Source organism: Coregonus lavaretus (genome assembly GCF_964263955.1).
Source record: "Coregonus lavaretus genome assembly, contig: SUPER_35_unloc_2, whole genome shotgun sequence".
In the NCBI taxonomy this organism is placed as follows: Eukaryota; Metazoa; Chordata; class Actinopteri; order Salmoniformes; family Salmonidae; genus Coregonus; species Coregonus lavaretus.
The window spans coordinates 3,351,834-3,375,939 of NW_028167180.1; the positions used below are offsets into that span (position 1 = coordinate 3,351,834).

A 24,106-nucleotide genomic window follows, 5' to 3' on the forward strand; every position below is an offset into this window, starting at 1 on the left:
TTTCCCCCACTGACAGCTTCTCCGATGCTTCCCTCATCAGGTCATTAAGCATATCTCTTATGGAGATCTGGCGATTAAGAACTGTCATGTCAAAATTAGAAATGTTGGTTTCAGCACCAATCATCCAGTTGTACATGTCTTTCTGGAAGGCCCATTCCAAATCACTGTACTCAGTGCATAATCTGGAGTATGCATCTGCAACCAAGCTGTTTCTGAAACTGAAGATGAAGTTCTCAAATTTAACAGACTCCCACAAGCTTTGTGTCCACTTCATGAAATGCGTCAAGACATAATTTTTTCGGCATTGTCTGAAATCCTCCATCAAGCTCTTCTTGAAGTCATACACAGCCTCACTGTAGCCAGCATTGACTGGAGCCATCGGGGGAGTCCCATGCCAGAGTCCTGGGATGTAGCAGCTGCTTGTGTCTGGATCATACTCCATCACGTCAGTGAACTTGGAGATATTCTCCTTCTTCTCCATTCTGGCTGCTGCCAGGGTCATTTCATTCAACTGTTCCAACAACTTCTTCCTGTCCCTCATGTTGTTGTCATGAGCAGACATGTCTGAGACATTCTGGTGCACAAAATGACACACTGGCTTCTTCCCCACTTCCTTCATCCTGATAAAAGCATGAACAACAATCTGTAGAATGTCTTTCATCTCTGTGGAGTTCTCCATGGCGATGTTGATAATAGTGACATCACTGAGTCCTATCACCAGTGTGGCCAATTCATTGTCATGTTCATAGCTATCATCGAGTTGAGCCAGCTCTGGTGATTTCAACCCCTCTGTGTCAATGATCATGATGAAGTCACATTTCAGTTCCTCCTTGAGTTCTTTGTTGACTTTAATCAGTAGCATGAAGGCCCCTCTGGTGCATCTTCCACTGCTGACAGCAAACTGGACCCCAAACATGGTGTTGAGGAGAGTGGACTTCCCAGTGCTTTGGACCCCTAAAACTGTGACCACCCGGATCTTGCTGTTGGATTGGACAAGAGTATGAAGCTGAGTCAGTACAGCTGATATCCATTTTAGAGGGATATTTGATGCATCTCCATCCACAAGCTCAACAGGGGAGCCATCCAACAGCATCTGAGCACACAAACCAAGGAGATGCTCCATCTGTTCCCTTTGTAGGCTACCTTCAGGGAGGGAGCAGGCAGCTTCATAAAACTGGCCCAACTCACGCAGGAAGTGTTCAAGTCCTAAGGAACAGTCAGATAATTGCTTATCCAAATCTTTAATGTTGTCTTTTTTCTCCGGAGAATGTTGGCAGAGATCTTTGTACCGGTCCCGCAAAGCAGACAGGTTCTGCAGTGACAGATTGTCCAGATTTATGCGCATCCATTTGAGGAAATAGGATCGCTCAGCTCCTGAACTTGACAATCCTGAAATGAAGCTTGCCATTGCATCTGACATTTCAAATTGATTTAGCTTCTTTCTCAATTCCTCCTCCTTTTTCTTCAGAGGGCTCTTGTATTGTTCAATGTCTGCATCCCCTGCTTTTCTCAGCCTACACCTCTCCTTTTCCAACTGGGAAAGCTCTTTCCAGATTTGCCCTTGTAAGGGTAGCTGTTCATCTTTGAATTTAATGGTGTCTGTGATGTTCCTGGTGATTTCATATGCCATCGTCCTGGCACTCTGACACGCATCACTGTCTTCATCAACCAGAATCCCAAACTGATGAGCCACGTCAGCCATGTTTTCAATTGTCAATCTGTTTTTACTTTTTTCGATGATGTCACCCACAGATGACTGCAGGGTTTTGACAAATTCTGCATCATTCTGCTTCTTTTTCACAATCACATTTGTTTCTTTGATACTGTATTGTGTAATCATTTTCTTCAATGTGTCCACCTTGAATGTTTTTCTCTGAGAGTTGACAACCAGAAATAACTCTGCTTTTGTGCTTTTTCCTTCCAAAACCTTGAGATCTGCCTCAAAGTCGTCAATGAAAATGTAAACTGCAGCTGATGTTTGACACAGAAAGGAGAACTGTGTTTCAAAGGACCTGATGTCTCCTCTGAGATTGGCAACAGCCACAGGCTTAGTGAACATGTCTATGTTTCTGTTCCCACATGGAAAGTACCAGCTGATTTCAACTAGACCATCTGAGATTTGCCGAGGGACATCGCCACATTCCATATCATGATGAACAAATGTATCATGGTACTGTTGAGGGTTACTAAGCAACTTGTTCAAAATCTGAGACTTGGACAAGCTGCTCTCTCCTAGCCTAACAAAAGACACCATAGGAATATCAGAGAGAACTATTCTCTCCTCCACGAAAGCATTTGTGGCCGTTTGTGAAGAGGATCTAAACTTCTTCACTATGTCCCTCAAGGCCCACAGCATCAAAGTGCTTTGTTTTTTGTCACAGTTTGGCAGCAGGAGAGGAACAGCAAACTGACACATGGACATTTTCTGGACCATCTCCTGCTGCAGGAAACCATCTGAGCACAGAAACAGGGCAGTTATCAGGTCCAGTGGATGAATTACATTGCTGGTATCAGAGTCAGTGTCCAGGTTGTCTACACCATAATAGAAAACTTCCTGGTCAGTAGACATACATTTTACACTCCTAGCATTCACATTTGCCATCATTAATTTCTTAAGGAAGGCCCCTGGAAGTGACTGCATAGTGGTAAGTGGTTCATCTGATGTAGTATTATCATTTATCTCAAGGACAGTACTTAACGTCAGCTTGTTTTCATAATGATCTTCTAGTCCAGTCTTTGACAACAGCTCCATGAGACAGGGTTCTGTAAATAGAAAGGAAGATCAGGAAATAGGAAAGATCCAGGGAAATCACCATCATATATTTATCATCAGGGAAGATACTGTACCTTTACATCCCATGCTGACACATGCTTTATGATTAGTTCATAGATTCATTTTGATAACTACCCACTGGGCAAACCACATCATTTCAACATGGATAATTGGGTAGTATTTGGGTGAGACGTTGATCAATGAGATTACAACCTATATTCACCCACTCAAAAAGACAGCCAAAATGTAGTTTATATCCCAATGTGTTATCACTATGCTTTCAACCATCTAAAAGCACAACCAAACTCCAATGGGAATACAATGTCAGATATTTTGTTTATTTATTCAATGTGTTACTTATCACTGTGCTTCTCTAATAGCCGAACCTAATGACCTGAATTGCAGTTGAGATTACATTAAAAGTACATGGTGCAAGTGATCAATGCCATTCGAGATTCTACTAGATTATTACAGCAATTGTGAAGATCTCCACAGACCTGCGATGACCTTTGCATGCTATCTTAAACATGCAGACTTTATATGATTACATAAGAAGAAATGTATAGTTACAGTAACCTCAACATTACATTTACATTTTAGTCATTTAGCAGACGCTCTTATCCAGAGCGACTTACAGTTAGTGAGTGCATACATTATTTTTTATTTTTTTTATTTTTTTCATACTGGCCCCCCGTGGGAATCGAACCCACAACCCTGGCGTTGCAAACGCCATGCTATACCAACTGAGCTACATCCCTGCCGGCCATTCCCTCCCCTACCCTGGACGACGCTGGGCCAATTGTGCCATGGGTCTCCCGGTCGCAGCCGGCTACGACAGAGCCTGGATTCGAACCAGGATCTCTAGTGGCACAGCTAGCACTGCGATGCAGTGCCTTAGACCACTGCGCCACTCGGGAGGTGTGGCCATGAATGTGTTACTCATTTTAAGGTTGAACGTTACATTAAGATAATTTTAGGCTATTTACTGTATTACAAAAGTAATATTGAATTGTGTTTGGTTGACAACGCAACCAAATATCAACATTAAAGCTAGAATCCTTAGTTGCTACATCCATTTTGGGACTTTTAAAGTAATTATATATACCCATTGATTTTTGAAGAATACACATTATAAAAGCATCAAAAGCTTAGTTAAACTGTTGCACCCCATAATATCTAAAATATAAGCTTGTTTTACTCCAGTGTTTGAAAGCAATTTAAATGTAAACAAACTCTGTATAGCCTCAAAACATTGTCTATAATGTTGATGTCATGGATGGTCAGTCCTTGCATCCATAGCTTTGTCTATGAATTTGAATGGTTACATTTCTCCAGGCCCATCCCTCAGCTTTTTACTTAAACTGAGGCGGGCTGGTCTGCTTTGTTATTTTTTCAGTTAAGGATTCTAGCTTTAAAGGAGACGTAACTTGTTCCATTTGAACAAATGACTTAATCCCATCCTTTAACTTTTGTTTTTGGTAGAGTTAAAGACGTCAAGTTAATAGGCTATTTATTGTATTTCAAAAGGAATATTGAATTGTGTTTGGTTGTCAATGCAATCAAATAGCAACATTTCAAGGTGATTTATCTTCTTCCTGGATAGTTCCATCTGTGCCACTGTCTGGCTTTAATTCCAGTTTGTCTACAAATTAATAATTGATATGTTGGATTCACGTCTCCATCTCAACCAGAAATCTAAGTTAAAGTACATGACTAAATCAAACGTTAAATTCACTTTAAATAGAGTTTGATAAGATTTAGTCCTGTTTTTTTACTTCTATTTTTTGGTCAGTGACAAATATCACAGGGAAGAAGGTTAAAACCCTGGGAGACAAAAGGGTAGATCAATTCTCCAGTAGGAGGTGCTGCCCAGCCGATTGTTTATTTATTCTGATAGTGGATATTACATTGAAGATTACATCCGACGTTGTTTTAAAAGGTACAAATTCAACATATTTTACAAAAGGGTTATCTATGTTGAAATTTGGTTACCATGATGACAATCCTGTGGTATAGTTTTTTTCCTCAAAATAACAGATTGTTGATAACTTTTTTCAAATCCAATGTATTTTCCATGTAGATTCCATGTCACAATACATTGACAAATTATGTTTAAATACAGTTGATTAAACCAGTATTTTGCCCAGACAATACTTAAGTAGTGTACTTCCTTACTTGTGGTGAGGGTTGTTGACACCAGTTGACTTCGCTTTCCATTCTTCAGCATAGTGCAGACAGTGACAGAGTACTGAGTACCACCTTGCAGGTCAGAGAGAGTGATGCTGTGTGAAGATGTGGTAGTGATGTGTGGTTCTGTCCCTGGACAGCGGTAGGAGATCTGGTAATAATGTTGGGTTTGGTCTAATCCTGGTGGCTGGCTCCAGCTAACAGCAGCTGATGTGGTGTCCACTGAGTCAACAGTCAGCTGGTCTGGTGCAGGCAGTACTAAAGGAAAATACATTAATGTCAGGGTTACAGTTTATCTCCAGAAATATGCTACAGGAGGAAAGATGAATCAACCAATAGGAAGCTCTATTTTCTTTTTAACTCTGAGGTTCCTAGTTCCGACTAGCATGTGAATGTGGCATTATTTCCCACAATCCCGGGGTAATGCCTTTTAACAGTTCCATTTGAATGATCAATTTGCAGCCACTGTCCAACATCCTGGACAGTCAATTCATAAACTTAATCTTCCCTGGAAAAAAGCATCTAGAAATTATTATTTCCCCTTGCTACTGGGCTAGGATTTGGTTTGCAACAGTTGGGGGTTTGTCTAAACCAGGGGTGTCAAACGTCCGGCCCGCGGGCCGGATCAGGCCCGCAAACGGGTTTAATCCGGCCCGCGAGATGATTTTGTAAAGTATAAAAATGCGCTGCAATTTTTCAATAAAATAAACTGCTGTTCCAATTGCGTCCACTGGATGGCGCAATAGCAATTGTGTTAAGCAAGCAAACTGTTTATACCGGGGCAGAGCAAGTAGGTCAAGCACGTGCAGCCAATGAGCTACTTTGTTTTGCCCGCGATATTTATTACGGCTTCTACTTTTAACATTATGTGCTTTGGCACCCTCATTGCCCCAATATGTCTCTGTCAAAAAAGAGAAAAGTGGACGCAGAGTGCAGAGTGTTCCAAGAAAAATGGTCATCCTCCTATTTATTCACGGAATTGAATGGGAAAGCTGTATGTTTGGTGTGTTCACAGCATGTTGCAGTGCTGAAAGAATATAACCTTCGTCGCCACTATGTGAGTCTTCATGCCGACAAATATGACAACTTTCAAGGACAGCGGAGAAGAGAGAAGGTGAATGAACTGTTGGTGGGTCTGAAGAAACAGCAGTCTGTGTTTACTCACAGCCGAGACATCAGTGATGCTGCAGTGAAAGCTAGCTACCTCATTGCTAATGAAATCGCAGTGGCTTCAAAACCATTTAGTGAGGGTGAATTTGTAAAAACATGCATGATGAAGTCAGCGGAGATTGTGTGCCCTGAAAAGCGTCAGGCTTTTGTAAATATCAGCCTGACAAGAAACACAGTTGCAGACAGGATTTACGATCTTTCAGTGGATTTGGACAGCCAGTTGAAGCAAAAAGTAAAGTAATTTATTGCGTTTTCGGTTGCAATTGATGAAAGCACGGACATTACAGATGTTGCACAACTGGCCATTTTCATCCGCGGAGTTGATGACACATTGACCGTCACCGAGGAGTTCGTGGAGTTGGTGCCGATGACAGATACAACGACAGCAGCTGATATTTTTACCGCACTCGTCGGCACGCTGGACAGGGTCGGAGTGGACTGGTCCCGCGCTGTCAGCCTGGCTACAGATGGTGCGCCCTCAATGATCGGGAAAAAAGCAGGCGTTGTGACAAAGTTCAGAGAGAAAGTGCAATCTGCAAATGGAGGACGTGATTTTTTGACTTTTCACTGTATTTTGCACCAGGCTTTGTGTTGCAAGTCATTAAAAGATGGATAACGTCATGAAGGTGGTCATCCAAACTGTTAATTTCATCCGATCCAGAAGCCTGAATCACCGTCAGTTTGACAGCCTTCTCAGAGAGAAAGACCACATCTATGGCCTGCCATACCACACTGAGGTAAGATGGTTAAGCCGAGGTGCTGTGCTGAGGCGTTTCTTTGATTTACGAGAAGAAATTGAACAGTTCATGGAAGAAAAGGGCAAACCAGTGTTAGAATTTCATTCCGCAGAATGGATGCAGGACCTTGCATTTATGGTGGATGTTACAGAGCACCTGAATAACTTGAACAAACAGCTGCAAGGGCGCAACAAAGTTGTCACGCAGTATTATGACAGCATACGTTCTTTCAAGTTGAAGCCGTCATTGTGGGAGACGCAACTTGCCGGTGGTGATGCAGCTCACTTCCCCTGTCTGAAAAATTTGTAAAAGTGTGTAATTGATTTTATTTGTATATTTAACCTATTCTTGACTCTGTGGTTCTTGCACTTGTTTGGGGAACAGGATTTCATTATTTTTATCTACATTTCTGCCTGAGAAATGACACCCTGATATAGTTCTGTGATCTGTGAAACAGTTCTGTTAATCACTGAGGCATTGTGTGTTTGTGTGTTCTTTTTCATTAGAATTTTCAAATAAACTTGACGTGTTTTATGATTAATAGTGATGTTGTGCTTGTACTATTTTGGACACACTGTCCTCAGGCTCCAGCTTTATGTTGTATGTTGATCGTATTAAAACAAAGAAAACAATCTGAAGTTGTTGTTTTTAAGTTATACATACCATGATTTTTCCGGTCCGGCCCACTTGGGAATAGATTTTCCTCCATGTGGCCCCTGAGCTAAAATGAGTTTGACACCCCTGGTCTAAACCTTTTTGTCTGTCTTTACGACCTGTGCAACAGTATCTACATTTCCATGAACTTGTCCAGTGATTTTTTTAACGACATTTAGAAAGTTTGCATAGAAAATAGATGTGACATGTGCCTGCTAGGGTGTGTTTCCATTGAACGACCCTGTGTTGATATATCCAGCTTGACGAAATGACGTCACACATAAAACAAAATAGTTTAGCGAAAAACGAATAATGCCGTGTTCCCATGCTGGGAAGTTTTACTTGAATGACCCTCCATGTTGGAATTCCAAGTGGGGAAACTGCCCGAGTTGCTGAGTTGTGACGTTTCACCACTGACCTTTTAACTTTTCAACCAAAAGATGACAACAAAGAAAAAAATTGACAACTACAACCTTATCATATGGATAATGTAGCTAGTTTGACCAAATTGTCAACGTTAGGCATATAGCTGACTTTATTATTAGCAACGTTAGCTAGCTTATCAAGCTAGGTAAAATGTTATTGGTTGAAGAATTGTATGCCCTTTCGACATATCTGTTTCATGTCTCAGGTAGCCCGCTAAAGCCAGCATGGATAGAATGCAAGAATTTACTAATATTTTCTAATAATTATCACAGTCTATACCATGGTGAAACCATAGAATAGCAATAGAAATAGTAGTAATTTAATAGGATTTCTATCAGTGAAAATTGCAGTCCTGTAGCGTAGATCTGAAATAATTGGATGTTGAAACTTGCAACCAGCCAACCAGAAAAGCAAAGTGAAGCAATTCTGTCATTCTTGAAAGTTAAGACAATCCTTGTCCTGCAAAGAAACATTTTTATAGAAAAATGGATTTAGCAGTAAGCATTTAGAATTAAATGTAGACGGTGCTTTATAATTATGCGATGACATCACGTGCCCCGCGTACCTTCAAATGTATTCTGCAATCATTATTTTTTTCCCAAAAACACAGTTTCAATTAGAATGTTTTGCAATAAAGAAAGTTAGACAAAATAAAAATCCACCCGTCGAACGGATACAGAAGTTGTCTATCTTTAGAACATGTTTCCTATAGCTGATTCCATTACACATGTCGCTATGTTTTCATTTGCGACATTGCTTTTGTAGAATAAACACAGAACAATGCATTTTCTCATGTCAGATAGCGACTTGATTCTACCTGCACTGATCGATTGAGGGACGAGCATCCCGTAGGAGTGACGCCATCTGACATAAGACAATGGGGTCAATGCAAACCTGCCTACTGTTGAATTTTTTTTGTGATCTCCACCGTGCCGTAGTAGGCCAGCCTAGGGAATGAACATGAAACTAATAATTCACCTTGGAAACATGTAAATACTCAGAATTCTATTAATACATAGACCAGCGCAGTGCGGCTACTACAAACACAAACAAAACATGGAGGAGTTCATAATTCATTTTAACATTTGGGGAGACATGGATTTAAAAGTATGGTGGGAACAGGATATGGGAGGGGGAGGAAATCCCAAAATAACCAACTGGCACGCACAGGTGGAGATAAAGGGTTATGTATGTAACCACGGCTACAGTGGCTTGCGAAATAATTCACCCGCCTTGACGTTTTTCCTATTTTGTTGCCTTACAACCTGGAATTAAAATGGATTTTTTGGGGGGTATGTATAATTTGATTTACACAACATGCCTACCACTTTGAAGATGCAATATATTATTTATTCTGAAACAAAAAAACAGAACACTTGAGCGTACATAACTATTCACCCCCCCCCCAAAGTAAATACTTTGTAGAGCCACCTTTTGCAGCAATTACAGCTGCAAGTCTCTTAGGGTATGTCTCTATAAGCTTGGCACATCTAGCCACTGGGATTTTTGCCCATTCTTCAAGGGAAAACTGCTCCAGCTCCTTCAAGTTGGATGGGTTCCGCTGGTGTACAGCAATCTTTAAGTCATACCACAGACTCTCAATTGGATTGAGGTCTGGGCTTTGACTAGGCCATTCCAAGACGTTTAAATGTTTCCCCTTAAACCACTCAAGTGTTGCTTTAGCAGTATGCTTAGGGTCATTGTCCTGCTGGAAGGTGAACCTCCATCCCAGTCTCAAATCTCTGGAAGACTGAAACAGGTTTCCCTCAAGAATTTCCCTGTATTTAGTGCCATCCATCATTCCTTCAATTCTGACCAGTTTCCCAGTCCCTGCCGATGAAAAACATCCCCACAGCATGATGCTGCCACCACCATGCTTCACTGTGGGGATGGTGTTCTCAGGGTGATGAGAGGTGTTGGGTTTGCCCCAGACATAGCGTATTCCTTCATGGCCAAAAAGCTACATTTTAGTCTAATCTGACCAGAGTACCTTCTTCCATATGTTTGGGGAGTCTCCCACATGCCTTTTGGCGAACATCAAACGTGTTTGCTTGGCAGGTTTGTTGTGGTGCTATATTCTTTCCATTTTTTTATAATGGATTTAATGGTGCTCCGTGGGATGTTCAAAGTTTCAGATATTTTTTTATAACCCAACCCTGATCTGTACTTCTCCACAAATGGGTCCCTGACCTGTTTGGAAAGCTCCTTGGTCTTCATGGTGCCTCTTGCTTGGTGGTGCCCCTTGCTTAGTGGTGTTGCAGACTCTGGGGCCTTTCAGAACAGGTGTATATATACTGAGATCATGTGACAGATCATGTGATACTTGCACACAGGTGAAATTTATTTAACTAATTATGTGACTTCTGAAGGTAATTGGTTGCACCAGATCTTATTTAGTGGCTTCATAACAAAGGGGGTGAATACTTATGCACGCACCACTTTTCCGTTATTGATTTTTTATTTATTTTTTAAACAAGTTATTTTTTAAATTTTACTTCACCAATTTGGACTATTTTGTGTATGTCCATTACATGAAATCCAAAAAAAATTTGAATTCATGCTTTCCTCCATTCCTGTTAGTCATTATGTCAAGGAGTTGATCTGCCTCTGCTTGCTTAACTTTATCAGTAGTACAGTGTAAAACACTTATTGTGTAGAGGATTTCTAATCACACCATTCTTTTCATTTATGTTTAAGTAATAATGCATGAGAACCCAGGGACTATAGTGTGAATAACTCTATAGATAAACATGTCTTTGCAATCACTTATAATGTGGGAAGAAATAAGCTAAAAACAAAAGTCACTATAGAAGTTGATTTGTAATATAGCAAAATGTCTGTTCTGGTAGAGATGATGAACTGTAATAAGGTGAGGAGATCTCTTACTAGTGCAGATTGTTGTAGAGACAGGTTCACTCTGTTCCCCATTGTTCAGTACAGTTGAGACGCTGACGGTGTACTCAGTACCAGGCTGCAGGTTTGAGAATGTTTTGTGGCAGTCTTTAGTATTCTCTGCATGGAGGTCTGTTCTTGGGCTGCAGTAGGATATGAGGAAGCGCTGTGGGACTTTTTCCATTCCTTCAGCCTTGGACCAGTGGAGAGTGAAGGAGGTATCGTTCAAATGGTCTACCTTTAAGTCTCTGGGTGGAACCACTGGAACAAAAATCAAGATTTGTTGTAAGAAGATCTTTCCATGACAGATGAGTCCATAACAATATCGCTCTTAAAACACAACAAAGTATGTCAGTAAAACATGACTAAAACCAAACTCTCTACCTGTGGTTACAGATGCTGAGACACATCTGCTTTGTCTTCCATCTTCTCCTTCTGTAGCCACGTTGAACTGGTACTTTTCACCAGGTTGGAGACTGCTTATTTTAAGATGATACCCGCCTTTCACTTTTGATGAATCCGTTTCCCCCAGGTCACAGCCCCAGGTCACTCTGAACTTGTGTGGTGCCTTCAGCCCCTCAGGAGAACCCCAGCTCAGAGACACAGAGTCTGATCTCACTGACAGGACCTGGATCTTCCCAGGAGGAGGCAGCACTGGAGAAAAAACGGACTTAATTGGAACCACAAATGCATACTAATTTACTTATATCAGAATAGGAGTAACAAATTATATCTTAAATACTTTTTTACAAACGTTATGTACATCATTGTTCACAAGTTATGAGCTATCACTAAAGATCTCAAAGAACAACTTTTGGGTTAATTAATTATTGATTGTACATGCACTTACCGTCGACTGACTCTGGCCTTTGGCGTTGCTCTCCATCAAAAGTCTTGAGCAGTGGAAACAGAGTAAGAAACAATCTTTTCATTGAAAAAAAACTAAATGTTTATGTTGCAAAACAAGCAATGACAAAGCTTGTAGCATGAACTTGAATTAACAGTATTAGCAAATCTTCTGTAATAAGTACACTACATTGTCAATAGTATGTGGACACCTGCTCGTCGAACATCTAATTCCAAAATCATGTGATTTAATATGGAGTTTCCTCTAGATGCTGGAACATTGCTGCGGGGACTTGCTTCCATTCAGCCACAAGGGCATTAGTGAGGTCAGGCACTTATGTTGGGCGATTAGTCCTGGCTCGCAGTCTGCGTTCCAATTCATCCCAAAGGTGTTCGATGGAGTTGAGGTCAGGGCTCTGTGCAGGCCAGTCACGTTCCTCCACACCGATCTCGACAAACCATTTCTGCATGGACCTCGCTTTGTGAACGGGAGCATTGTCATGCTGAAACAGGAAATGGCCATCCCCAAACTGTTGCCACAAAGTTGGAAGCACAGAATCGTCTAGAATGTCATTGTATGCTGTAGCGTTAAGATTTCCCTTCAGTGGAACTAAGGGGCCTAGCCCGAACCATGACAAACAGCCCCAGACCATTATTCCTCCTCCACAAAACTTTACAGTTGGCACTATGCATTCGGGCAGGTAGTGTTCTCCTGGCATCCGTCAAACCCAGATTCGTCTTTTGGACTGCAAGATGGTGAAGCGTGATTCATCACTCCAGAGAATGCACTTCCACTGCTCCAGAGTCCAATGGCGGTGAGCTTTACACCACTCCAGCCGACGCTTGACATTGCACATGGTGATCTTAGGCTTGTGTGTGGCTGCTCTGCCATGGAAACTCATTTCATGAAGCTCCAGACGAACAGTTCTTGTGCTGGCGTTGCTTCCAGAGTTAGTTTGGAACTCGATAGTGAGTGTTGCAACTGAGGACAGACGACTTTTACGCTCTACGCACTTCAGCACTCGGCGGTCCCGTTCTGTAAGCTTGTGTGGCCTACCGCTTCGCGGTTGAGCCGTTGTTACTCCTAGACGTTTCCACTTCACAATAACAGCACTTACAGTTGACCGGGGCAGCTCTAGCAGGGCAGAAATTTGACGAACTAACTTGTTGGAAAGGTGGCATCCTATGACGGTGCCACGTTGAAAGTCACTGAGCTCTTCAGTAAGGCCATTCTACTGTCAATGTTTGTCTATGGAGATTGCATGGCTGTGTGCTCGATTTTATACACCTGTCAGCAACGGGTGTGGCTGAAATAGCCGAATACACTAATTTGAAAGGGTGTCCACATACTTTTGGGTATAATGAGGTGGGGGATCAACTACCTGTCTTCCAGTTTGTTTTATCTCTTCAATGATCAGGTCATGACCTTTGTGCTGTCACTGAACACTCCAAGCAGATCAGCATCTGGTCTGTCCTGCAGAACACCTCCAGATCTCTGTGGTGCTCCTGACAGAGTCTCTCCTCCAGGTCTCCAGTCACCTCCACCAGGGTGTGTGTCTGTAGTTTAGGTAATGTGTAGTGCTTCCTAACGTGGGTCTCACATTAGGACTGAGTGCAGGTCAGACAGAACTTCAAAGCTTGGACCTCAGAGCAGATATCACAGGGTACCTCTCCTGGCCTGGTTGGGAATTGGAAAATAACATTTATCAAATACATTGATCAAAAGAACCTGACCCATTCAGTTTAACACATAATGGCCTGATAATATTATTATATTTTAATATAACCTACCTATAACTATCTGTTATAATGGTAACCTACCTATAACTATCTGTTATCATGGTAACCTACTTATAACTATCTGTTATCATGGTAACCTACTCATCATATCGTTATGTGCATTTTTGTCTCACCTTAAGTCACAAATAATTAAGAAAATGTTATTATTATGACATAGGCTCAAAGGACTATGTAAAATATTACCCTTTGAAATGAAAAGGTTGATCCATGGATTGGTCACTCTTTATTGATAAAAAACCAGATGAAACAGACTCTGCCATCTCTGGTTGGGACCTGCAAGCAGCACAAGTCATACAACATAATACAACATTGAATATTGAGTCAGAATTCATAATTTTAGTTTAACTCATTTCTACAGACGTAAAATTATTCTGATCCTTTATCAAATATATTGATGAACAGAATATTTTCTGTGAAGTTTATTCTGCACTGCAACATTAACATGAAAATGTAAACCATGTGATAACTGAAGAATTACACTTATAGGTGGTTATTACTAAATTATACAACGGGTGGGTCTAATCCTGAATGCTGATTGGTAAAAACTGCATTCCAGCCGGTGTCTATTCCACAAGTTACCACCGGCTAAATCTATGATGTTAAAAAGCCTATTTACTCTGTTCCATCTGACTGCGCAATCCACTGTCTCATCAGCCCAGCCAGGCACTTTATACACTTGATCTCCACTATAAAAAGCATCTAGACATTATCTCACATTTCTTTTAGACTAACATTTAGTTTTCAACAGCGGAGATTTAGATAAACCTTGCTGTCTGTCTCTGATATTTGCAACATTGTTTCAATATTCAAATTCGATCTCCAGCTGTCCCATAGCAATGAACGTGTCGGGAGTCGGTACGAGACAGACAGGCAGGGTTTCTCAGCCAGTCGAAATCATGAATCAGCTGGCATCATTTTTATGGATATATACAAAGAAATGTCAATTGATAAAAGGTCAAATGAAACGAAGTGCAGCTAGTTTGCAGTCTTTCCAGCTTCAGTTTGAAGTGATTGTGTTACTGTAGCTGTGTTGTTGGCTAGCTCCTCTGAACAACAGTGTCCTGACGAGAGAGCACATTCTCTATGCCAGGCGAAATCGCGCCTCATTAGCTCATTGTTATGGATTTATCCGAATAAATGTCTCTAGAAAACAGCTTAAACAAATGCAAATACCGTTGTTATTCTGGCTGCACTGTTTGACTTACCTGTAAATTAGCTGTAGTTGGCTAGCTAGCAAGCAAGGGATAAAAGCGTTGCCAGACAGTATGGCAATGGAACATTTAGAACGAACGACTGGGTCATGTCTATAGATACAGAACAAAAAGACTGAATGACTGGGTCGCGTCTATAGATACAGAACAAAAAGACTGAACGACTGGGTCGCGTCCATAGATACAGAATAAAAAGACTGAACGACTGGGTCGCGTCCATAGATACAGAACAAAAAGACTGAATGACTGGGTCGCGTCTATAGATACAGAACAAAAAGACTGAACGACTGGGTCCGTCTATAGATACAGAACAAAAAGACTGAACGACTGGGTCGCGTCTCTGGCAACCGAACCGATAGAACGAACGACCAGCCGGTTTGGGTAGCAACCCTAGATTTGTGTCGGGACTATATCTTGTGGAAGGATGAAATAGTATGAATAAATTCATCAAAATAAAGTTTTTAATGAAAATATGTAAATCATTATTTGAATATGTTGGTAACCCATTGTATAAAAGTGATAATGCCCTCAAAGCCGGTGTTCGTGCCTAACAACATCCATGCCAATATATCCTCCAAACACCGGCTTCTCTGGCATTATCACTTAATTATAGAGATGGGTTACCAACATATTCAAATAATGATTTACATATTTTCATTAAAAACTTCAGTCCCACAGCGCTTCCTCATATCCTACCGTAGCCTCTGGCATTATCACTTCATTATAGAGATGGTTCTACATTTCCTGGTAACATGTAGAAACTCACCCTTTTCTTTGTGAAGAGGCCCCCTCTTTGACATGAAGAGAGTGAACCATTGATGTACCACTCTTCATTGATAAACAACCAGCGGAAACAGACTCGGCTATCTCTGGATGGACACTGCAAATAATACAAGAAAGACATGCACATTTAGTAAATACTCAAATCACATGCAGCATTATAGAAGTGAACTACCTTTGGACTTGGTTTGTCCTCAGTCATTTACACTTACCAAATCTTTCATATTTTCTGTTAAATGTACTATGCAGTAACTCAGTATCCTTCTAAAAATGCATTACTTTTAAATAGGATACAGATCTAAAAGTCTTCAACAAGCAGTTGTGCGCGCGCACACAAACACACACACCTCTTCATATCAGGGTCCATGGTCTCATCAAGATCCTTGTTTGGTGACCCATCCTTCTGTCTGTCTTTAGGGATGGCTCCACCCTTAGCCCCCTGATGATAACTCATTATAACTCTCAGAGAGGAGGCCTCACAATCCTGAAGAGGACTGGTCTGGTCCCATATCAATCTGTAAATAAGAAGAGTAAATACCATTATATTAAAACGTTTAAACACAAAAGCAGAGTAGGCCTACTGTGCTGGGGATTTAAATTGACATTATAATGATATTCTGTAAAGCATTTTGTGCCGAATACAATTGTGAAAAGCAGTAAAGGCTGAATGTTTTTTTGTTTAAATTATTATTATTATAAAACAATAAAAAAAGATTTAACCTAGCAATGTAGCATAATTACATAGTGAATATGTAATTATGTTATTTAGTTGTCTTTTTCGTGTCAGTCCTCTTTTAGGAAATTGTATTATGCCTAGGCAGGACACCAATCCACCCCAACCTGGGCATGGCTAGATGGTGCACAGTTTGTCAAATTGACGTTAAAAGTTTGTTTTTGTATTTTAGTTAACCCTAACCCTTTACTTAACTTGAACCTAATTTTCCCAACCTACTACGTTAATTATACTAACCTGCGGAGTATTTCTCCTAACATGCTAGGAAAAGTCTATCCTGGTCAATTCTGACAAACTGTATTCCTTCTTGCCCCAACCTGCCCCACCATAGAGAATGATAGAGGCCTCTAGTGGCCAAAAGGCTGTATTAGCATGAGCAGCGGTTCCACCATTTCAACGTATTCAACTGTGTGGGGCTTCCACCTTCATTGGCTTATCCTTCCTGGTGACCCTGTTGTGTCCAGTCTGGTCATCGGGAGGGATCAGCCAGTGTACTACTTCAAAAAGGAGATAGCATCAATAAAGCTGCCTCTGCTGTATATCTCTATGGCCCAACGCAAAACCAAAGTGGCTAAGTTTTAATGAATCCATTTTGTCAAGGTTGGCTGGGAGTCATAGGTCGTATCCGAAATACTTACTAAAACGACATAATGTGTATTACTAATCGTAAAAATTTATGCAGTAACAACAAATATCAACATACTAGACTCACCGTTCATTTGGGTACAGTGCGTCCTTCCTCAACAGTGTGCAGCGAATTATAGCCGAAATTAGTATAACATCCTGGCACTTAAAGCTTAGTCGATTTTCCAAATGTCACATATAAAACGTTATATTTTCGCATACCTAAATGCCTACTATTTAGAACGCAAGTATGGGTATTCTGACACAACTGTAAAAATGTAACAGGACTCAATTAGGCCTATGACCGCCTATCAAAGTTAGGAAGAAATACACTGTATGTATACAATACACACAATTATTTCTTTCCTCATACGCATCTCTTATTTTAGGATAAATATAATAATATATCTGCTAAATATCTTAACTCTCAGCGTCAGGTAGCTGTGTAAAAGAGAACACGTTTCGTGGTCTTCCTTGTGCGCACTCACCATTATGCCAGTGGGCCTAGCGGGGTACTAGATTTTTGTACTTGCCATGTATTAGAAAGAAGTTGAAAAATCGGGCCTTTATTATAAGAAAGTTTCGTTGAGTAGAATAAGAATCGACTCCCAAAGAATCTAACACCTGACTTTCATAATAAAAATATTAACCTACCATTTCTCCTGCTGTCTTGCAAGTCGAAAAAACCTGGGTGTAGCCATAGAAATAGAGAAAGGTTGTCGAATTTACTCTCACTTTCTAACAGGAAAGCACTTCGACAAAACAACTCCCGCTTTAAAAAAAACACAACAGGTCTACGTTTTCTAAGAGGCAGAATATGTAGTTCTAATATTTGAAACGTTTGTGGTGTCAAATATTGATAGGGTCAAATTAATTAAAAACATCTGGAAATAACACGACACATCTTAGCATTGGCATACGCCGCAAACTCTATAAAGAAAATATTATTTGTCCATTCAAGTGATTTGATAATGTGGGAATGTGTCTTCAGCTCGTAGTTATTAAATGCAGTGAAAATACAAACAAGCATAGATCCGAAAACATTATACAGTATTGGTATCAACTTTTTGGCGTTCCTGTGATAGTTGTAATCACTCCTTTGTTCCTCTTGGTGGAGACAGAGGACTTTGTAGAGCTGATGGGTACTAAGACGATATAGCAGAAATACAATACACACGATTGTCTATCTCTTATTTTAGGATAAATATATTATTATACCTGCTAAATAGCTTAAATCTCAGCGTCAGGTAGCTGTGCGAACTCCGCCATTATGGTAGTGGGCCTAGCGGGGTACTAGATTTCTGTACTTGCCATGTATTAGAAAGAAGTTGAAAAATCGGGCCTTTATTATAAGACAGTTTCGTTGAGTTGAATAAGAATCGCCTCCCAAAGAATCTAACACCTGACTTTCATAATAAAAATATTAACCTACCATTTCTCCTGCTGTCTTGCAAGTCGAAAAAACCTGGGTGTAGCCACAAAAAGAGAGAAAAGTTGTCGAATTTACTCTCACTTTCTAAGAGGAAAGAACTTCGACAAACAACTCGCTTTAAAAAAACACAACAGGTCTATGTTTTCTAAGAGGCAGAATATGTAGTTCTAATTTTTGAAATGTTTGTGGTGCCAAATATTGATAGGGTCAAATTAATTAAAAACATCTGGAAATAACACGACACATCTTAGCATTGGCATACGCCGCAAACTCTATAAAGAAAATATTATTTGTCCATTCAAATGATTTGATAATGTGGGAATGTGTCTTCAGCTCGTAGTTATTAAATGCAGTGAAAATACAAACAAACATAAATCAGAAAACATTATACAGTATTCTATCAACTTTCTGGAGTTCCTGTGATAGTTGTAATTACTCATTTGTTCCTCTAGGTGGCGACAGAGGACTTTGTAGAGCTGATGGGTCCTGAGACGTTATAGCAGAGACAGCAGAAATTAAAGGAGTGAAGGGACGCTTTCAGATGTACAGAGACCATAGCCACGGGAAGTCGTTTGGGGGTGGAGGGGCTGCGATTTTTAGTTTGAACAGACAGCTCAGTGCATTCAACATGTTAATACTTCTTACAAAAATAAGTAGTGATGAAGTCAATCTCTCCTCCACTTTGAGCCAGGAGAGATTGACATGCAAATAATCAATTATCTCAGTTTACATTTAAGGACCAGCTGTGCTGCCCCGTTCTGAACCTATTTTAATTGTACATGGCTAAATAACAGTTGACAAGTTCCATTTTAAGCCCATCTCAAAATATATATATATATTTTAAAGCCCTCTGCTTTACACCTCTGAAGCCCTCCCGTGTCATGGTATATTTTCATAGAACTGTACAGTGCAGAGGAGCCTGGTGGGATGAGCTATAGGAGGATGGTCTCATTGCAATGGCTGGAATGGAATTCGTGGAATGGAGTCAAACATGTGGTTTCCATACGTTTGATGTGTTTGATACCATTCCATTCATTACAATGAGTCCATCCTCCTATAGCACCTCCCACCAGTCTTCTCTGGTACAGTGTCATTGAATATCCTTTACTGAATCAAAGTGTATCAATGTGAACAATCCCTCTGTAAATATTGAGGTACATGTTTACTTTCTACATTCTTTTTACAGTTTATGTTGATATTTTTACTGGGGAAAAGGTAGATATTCACAACTACATAGCCTCTATAGCTCATGAAGCATTGTGGGGATACATAGATACTGTGCATTGTTGTTCACTAACTCTGTAGACGAACTAGTGCATAAATAAAACATGGAATGGAGTCCTTAGTCCATCCGTTATCAGTGTAATGAAAACATGGACTGGACTAGCAGTAATGTTCACTAGTAGTTATCAGTATAATGAAAACATGAACTGGACTTAGGTAATGTTCACTAGTAGACTACACTACAGTAGTTATCAATATAATGAAACCATGGACTGGACTCTCAGTAATGTTCACTAGTAGACTACACTACAGTAGTTATCAGTATAATGAAACCATGGACTGGACTACAGTAATGTTCACTAGTAGGCTACACTACACACATAAATAAGAGTGTCTTAACAAATCGTGGTATCTGTCCACACTGCCTCAATACTCTCATAATATAATGCTGATGGCTGCTGTATTAGGCTAGTGTGATAAATCGGTTGATTTAGGATAGACTACTTGTAAAGGTGCACCATCATCATGTGATTTAGTTGATCCTTTTCTTGTCAGTCATTTCTAATGAAATTATAGTCAACAATTGTAGAGTTGAATTTGTTTCACACAGTTTATAGACTGTAGTATACAGCACTCCACCATTTTAGACCATTTATCTGACGGAGAACAGTGATTCATTAACCTCACAAGTAGCTAGTAACACCTGACCCATTTAATCGTTAATCGTTAATGTTTTTCTGCAGTTGCACTATGAACATTAGATCTCTTAACCAATGTTCCCTCTCATTTTTTCGGCACTGAGCAATTTTCAGGTCTGCTGAGTGCAAACTTGAACGTTGTGAAAATTCTGTGTAACTTCCGGTGTGCGTTTACTGTGAACACTGAGGATGTACCCGCTTTAAGTTACAGTTTTAACAGTGGCCAAGTAGGCTACTGTGGCTATTTGATCATAATGTAGGCCTACCAGAGTGGCCTACCATAAAAAAACAATGGAGAAAATGCATCCCATAACATTTGTAGTTTAATTTGTTTTAGACAGCCTACAGCGCCTTCAGAAAGTATACACACCCCTGAACTTTTTCCCCATTTCGTTGTGTTACAAAGTAGTATTAAAAAGGATTCAATTTCCATTTTAGGTCAACGATCTACATAAAATACTCCGTAATGTCAAAGTGGTAGAAAAATTCTAACATCTTTAAAAAATTTATGAAAAATAAAACACATATATCTTCATTAGATAAGTATTCACCCCCCTGAGTCAATACATGTTAGAAACAGCTTTGGCAGCAATTACAGCTATGAGTCTTTTGGGGATAGTCTCTAAGAGCTTTGCACACCTGAATTGTACAATATTTTATCATTATTATTTTGATTTGGTTGTTGATCATAATAATGGCCTGAATGGAGCAAATAGAATGGCATCAAACACATGAAAACCATGTGTTTGATGTATTTGATAACATTCCACTTATTCCGCTCCAGACATTACCACAAGCCTGTTCTCCCCAATTAAGGTGCCACCAGCCTCCTGTGCTAGACAGACATTTTCAAGTCTTGCCATAGATTTGCAAGCCGATTTAAGTCAAAACTGTAACTAGCCCACTCAAGAATTGTCCTGCTGAAAGGTGAATTCGTCTCACAGTGTCTGTTGGAAACCAGACTGAAACAGGTTTTCTTCTAAGATTTTGCCTGTGCTTAGCTGTATTCCGTTTCTTTTTATCCCAAAAAAACTCCCTAGTCCTTGTCGATGACAACCATACCCATAACATGATGCAGCCACAACAATGTTTGAAAATTTGAAGAATGGTACTCAGTGATGTGTTGTGTTGGATTTGCCTCAAACATAACGCTTTGTATTCATAACAAAAAGTGTATTTCCTAGCAACATTTTTTGCAGTATTACTTAAGTGTCTTGTTGGAAACAGGATGCATGTTTAAAACAGGCCCTGTCATGTAAGAGCGGCAGACCAAGATGGCGGACTGAACACAGCGATGAAGATCGCCTCAAGATAAAAACCTAATATTCAATATCTGTAACTTCGACTATACAGTACCAGTCAAAAGTTTGGACACAGCTACTCATTCAAAGGTTTTTCTTTATTTTTAAATTTTTTTACATTGTAGAATAATAGTGAAGACATCAAAACTATGAAATAACACACATGGAATCATGTAGTAACCAAAAAAGTGTTAAACAAATGAAAATAAAATGTTATATTTGAGATTCTTCAAATAGTCATCCGTTGCCTTGATGACAGCTTTGCACACTCTTGGCATTCTCTCAACCAGCTTCCATTCCTTTGGGATTCATTTGGGACTTCCATTCCTGTGGCGGTCCTCATGAGAGCCAGTTTGATGGTTTTTGCGACTGCACTTGAAATAACTTTCAAAGTTCATGACAATTTCCGTATTGACTGACCTTCATGTCTTAAAGTAATGATGGACTGTCGTTTCTCTTAGCTTAGCTTATTTGAGCTGTTCTTGGCATAATATGGACTTGGTATTTTACCAAATAGGGCTATCTTCTTTATACCCCCATAGTTTTGATGTCTTCACTATTATTCTACAAAGTAAAAAACAATGTCCAAGCTTTTGACTGGTACTGTATATTAGCACTTCATTCCACATACTCGGGGGTAATAACCTTCAATCTGGATAACTACACAAAACAAATTATAAGACAAATGTATCGACTAATATTACCAAAACAAACAACAACCAAACATGACAGAGAGTAAACATGGAGAACCAATCCCCAAAAGAAAACGTGACTCCAGACGATTTATGTTTTTCACCACCCGGAATGGTAAGGGTGGAAACCGATTTGTTGAAGTCGATAAATGATAAACTTGAATTAGTCAGTAAAGATATAAAGGAGATGAAGGCGAGCCTCAAGATGAGTGACGAAAAAGTTACGACAATGGAGAAAGAAACAGACAAGCTAAAAGGTGCAGTCAATACGACCGAAACGGACGTTAATGAACTTGAAAAGGAGAACATGTTTCTGAGAGAAGCCTTAATTGATATACAGACTAGATCTATGAGAGAAAATCTGTTATCCAATAAAAAGAAGGAAAAAGTCCTGAAATCGTGGTGAAATAATTATTTCATACAGCGATAAAGATCCCAGGCGATGTTGTCAACAAAATCCAACTCGAACGTGTAATCCGTTTAGGACAGAGATATGAGCGCCCAATCGTTAGCACATTTGCATTATTTAAAGATAAAATAATGGTTTAAGGCCTGTGTGAAAGACTCGCTGGCACGAAAATAGGAATTCATGATCAGTTCCCGAAAGAAATTGCAGAACGGCACAAAGTTATGTACCCAACTTTAAGGAGAATAGATTAAAAGGGAAATGTGTAGCTCTCGACTGTATCTTGATAACCAAATGTTCCGAGACACCAAGACCACTCCATGGCTATTCTAAATATTACAAAGTTCCCATAGAGGAGTCGAATAATGGAACACCCATACTGTCTATGGTAGGGATTGTAATGAAAAAAATATATATAGGAAAACAATAAAATACTACAATTGATAAAGAAATAAACTACAACTACACTGTACCATTCAAGACAGGGAATGTTGTAAAATAATTAGTATTCAGCTTTCTTTTTATAGTATTTTATAAATAGATAAGAAAGCATTAGAAGGATAATTATCTTCAAATATAAGGAACTGGAACACAACAGTACTCAGAATCAACACAGTTAAAAACACAGCAAACTGTCATGAACCCTGCATCCTGAGTCGGTTCCTGCCTGTGTTGCCATTTTTCTGCTCGGAATCTCCAGTTTCCTGAGGGTTCGTGAACGCTCCCGGCCTGGTTGCCGGGCGACGTTGCTAGGCGGGAGATCTCCCGATTAACCGCACCTGCATCTCATCAGCGGTCTGCACACCTGGTCCTGATCATCACTCTTCTTAAGCCCTGACCTGACATCCATTCCCTGCCGGATCGTTAGCCATGAACAGTATGTTTGTCAGTGTATCAGCCTTGGAGTTTCTAGCGTTAGTTTTGTTGTTTTGCACCTTGTTGGCTTGCCGTGTACTTACCTCCGTTTTGTTTCTATCTGCAGTCAATCTCCAGGAACCTTCACCCAACCCTGCCTGGTTGTCGGCGGCTGCCGAGCCATTCTTGGATCTACCACTGCACCTCCACCAACTCATCTCCGCCGTCCGCTCTGTCCCCTGGATTATTCTACATCGTTTTTTTGAATCTGTGAAATAAATACTCACCTTCGTTTCAGCTCACCTTGTCCTGGTCTGCTTCTGGGTTCTGGCTTAGTAAACCGTGACAGAACGATACGGCCAGAAATGAACCCAGCGGACCTGGACTCTGTTCGCCATGCCATTACCCATCAGGAGAAGATGTTGGGACAACATAGCACGGCGCTACAGGAGATCGCTTTGTCCGTTCGGAACTTTTCTACCAGTCTGACGAAGGTCCAGGCTCAGCTCAGTTTGCCGGTGAAGAATCCACAACCGGTTTCACCCATCTCGCCTGCCGCTTCTGGAGCTGTGCCCTTCCTGAGGGGGAGTTGGGAAGATGCCGTTCTTTCCTTATGCAGTGTGGATTAGTGTTCGATCTACAGCCCCACTCTTATGCCACAGACA

General features: G+C 40.3%; 1 protein-coding gene across 1 annotated transcript in view; it reads right to left on the reverse strand.

Annotated features, from left to right (window-relative positions):
- Positions 1 to 24,106, reverse strand: part of LOC311110138 (interferon-induced very large GTPase 1-like) — a 60,407-nt gene that overhangs the window by 3,406 nt on the left and 32,895 nt on the right. The window contains 5 exon segments of the mRNA XM_084188700.1: positions 2 to 2,763; positions 4,949 to 5,218; positions 10,834 to 11,100; positions 11,224 to 11,493; positions 11,690 to 11,732. Coding sequence (XP_084044826.1) covers positions 2 to 2,763; positions 4,949 to 5,218; positions 10,834 to 11,023 — 3,222 coding nt within the window. The 5' untranslated portion in view covers positions 11,024 to 11,100; positions 11,224 to 11,493; positions 11,690 to 11,732.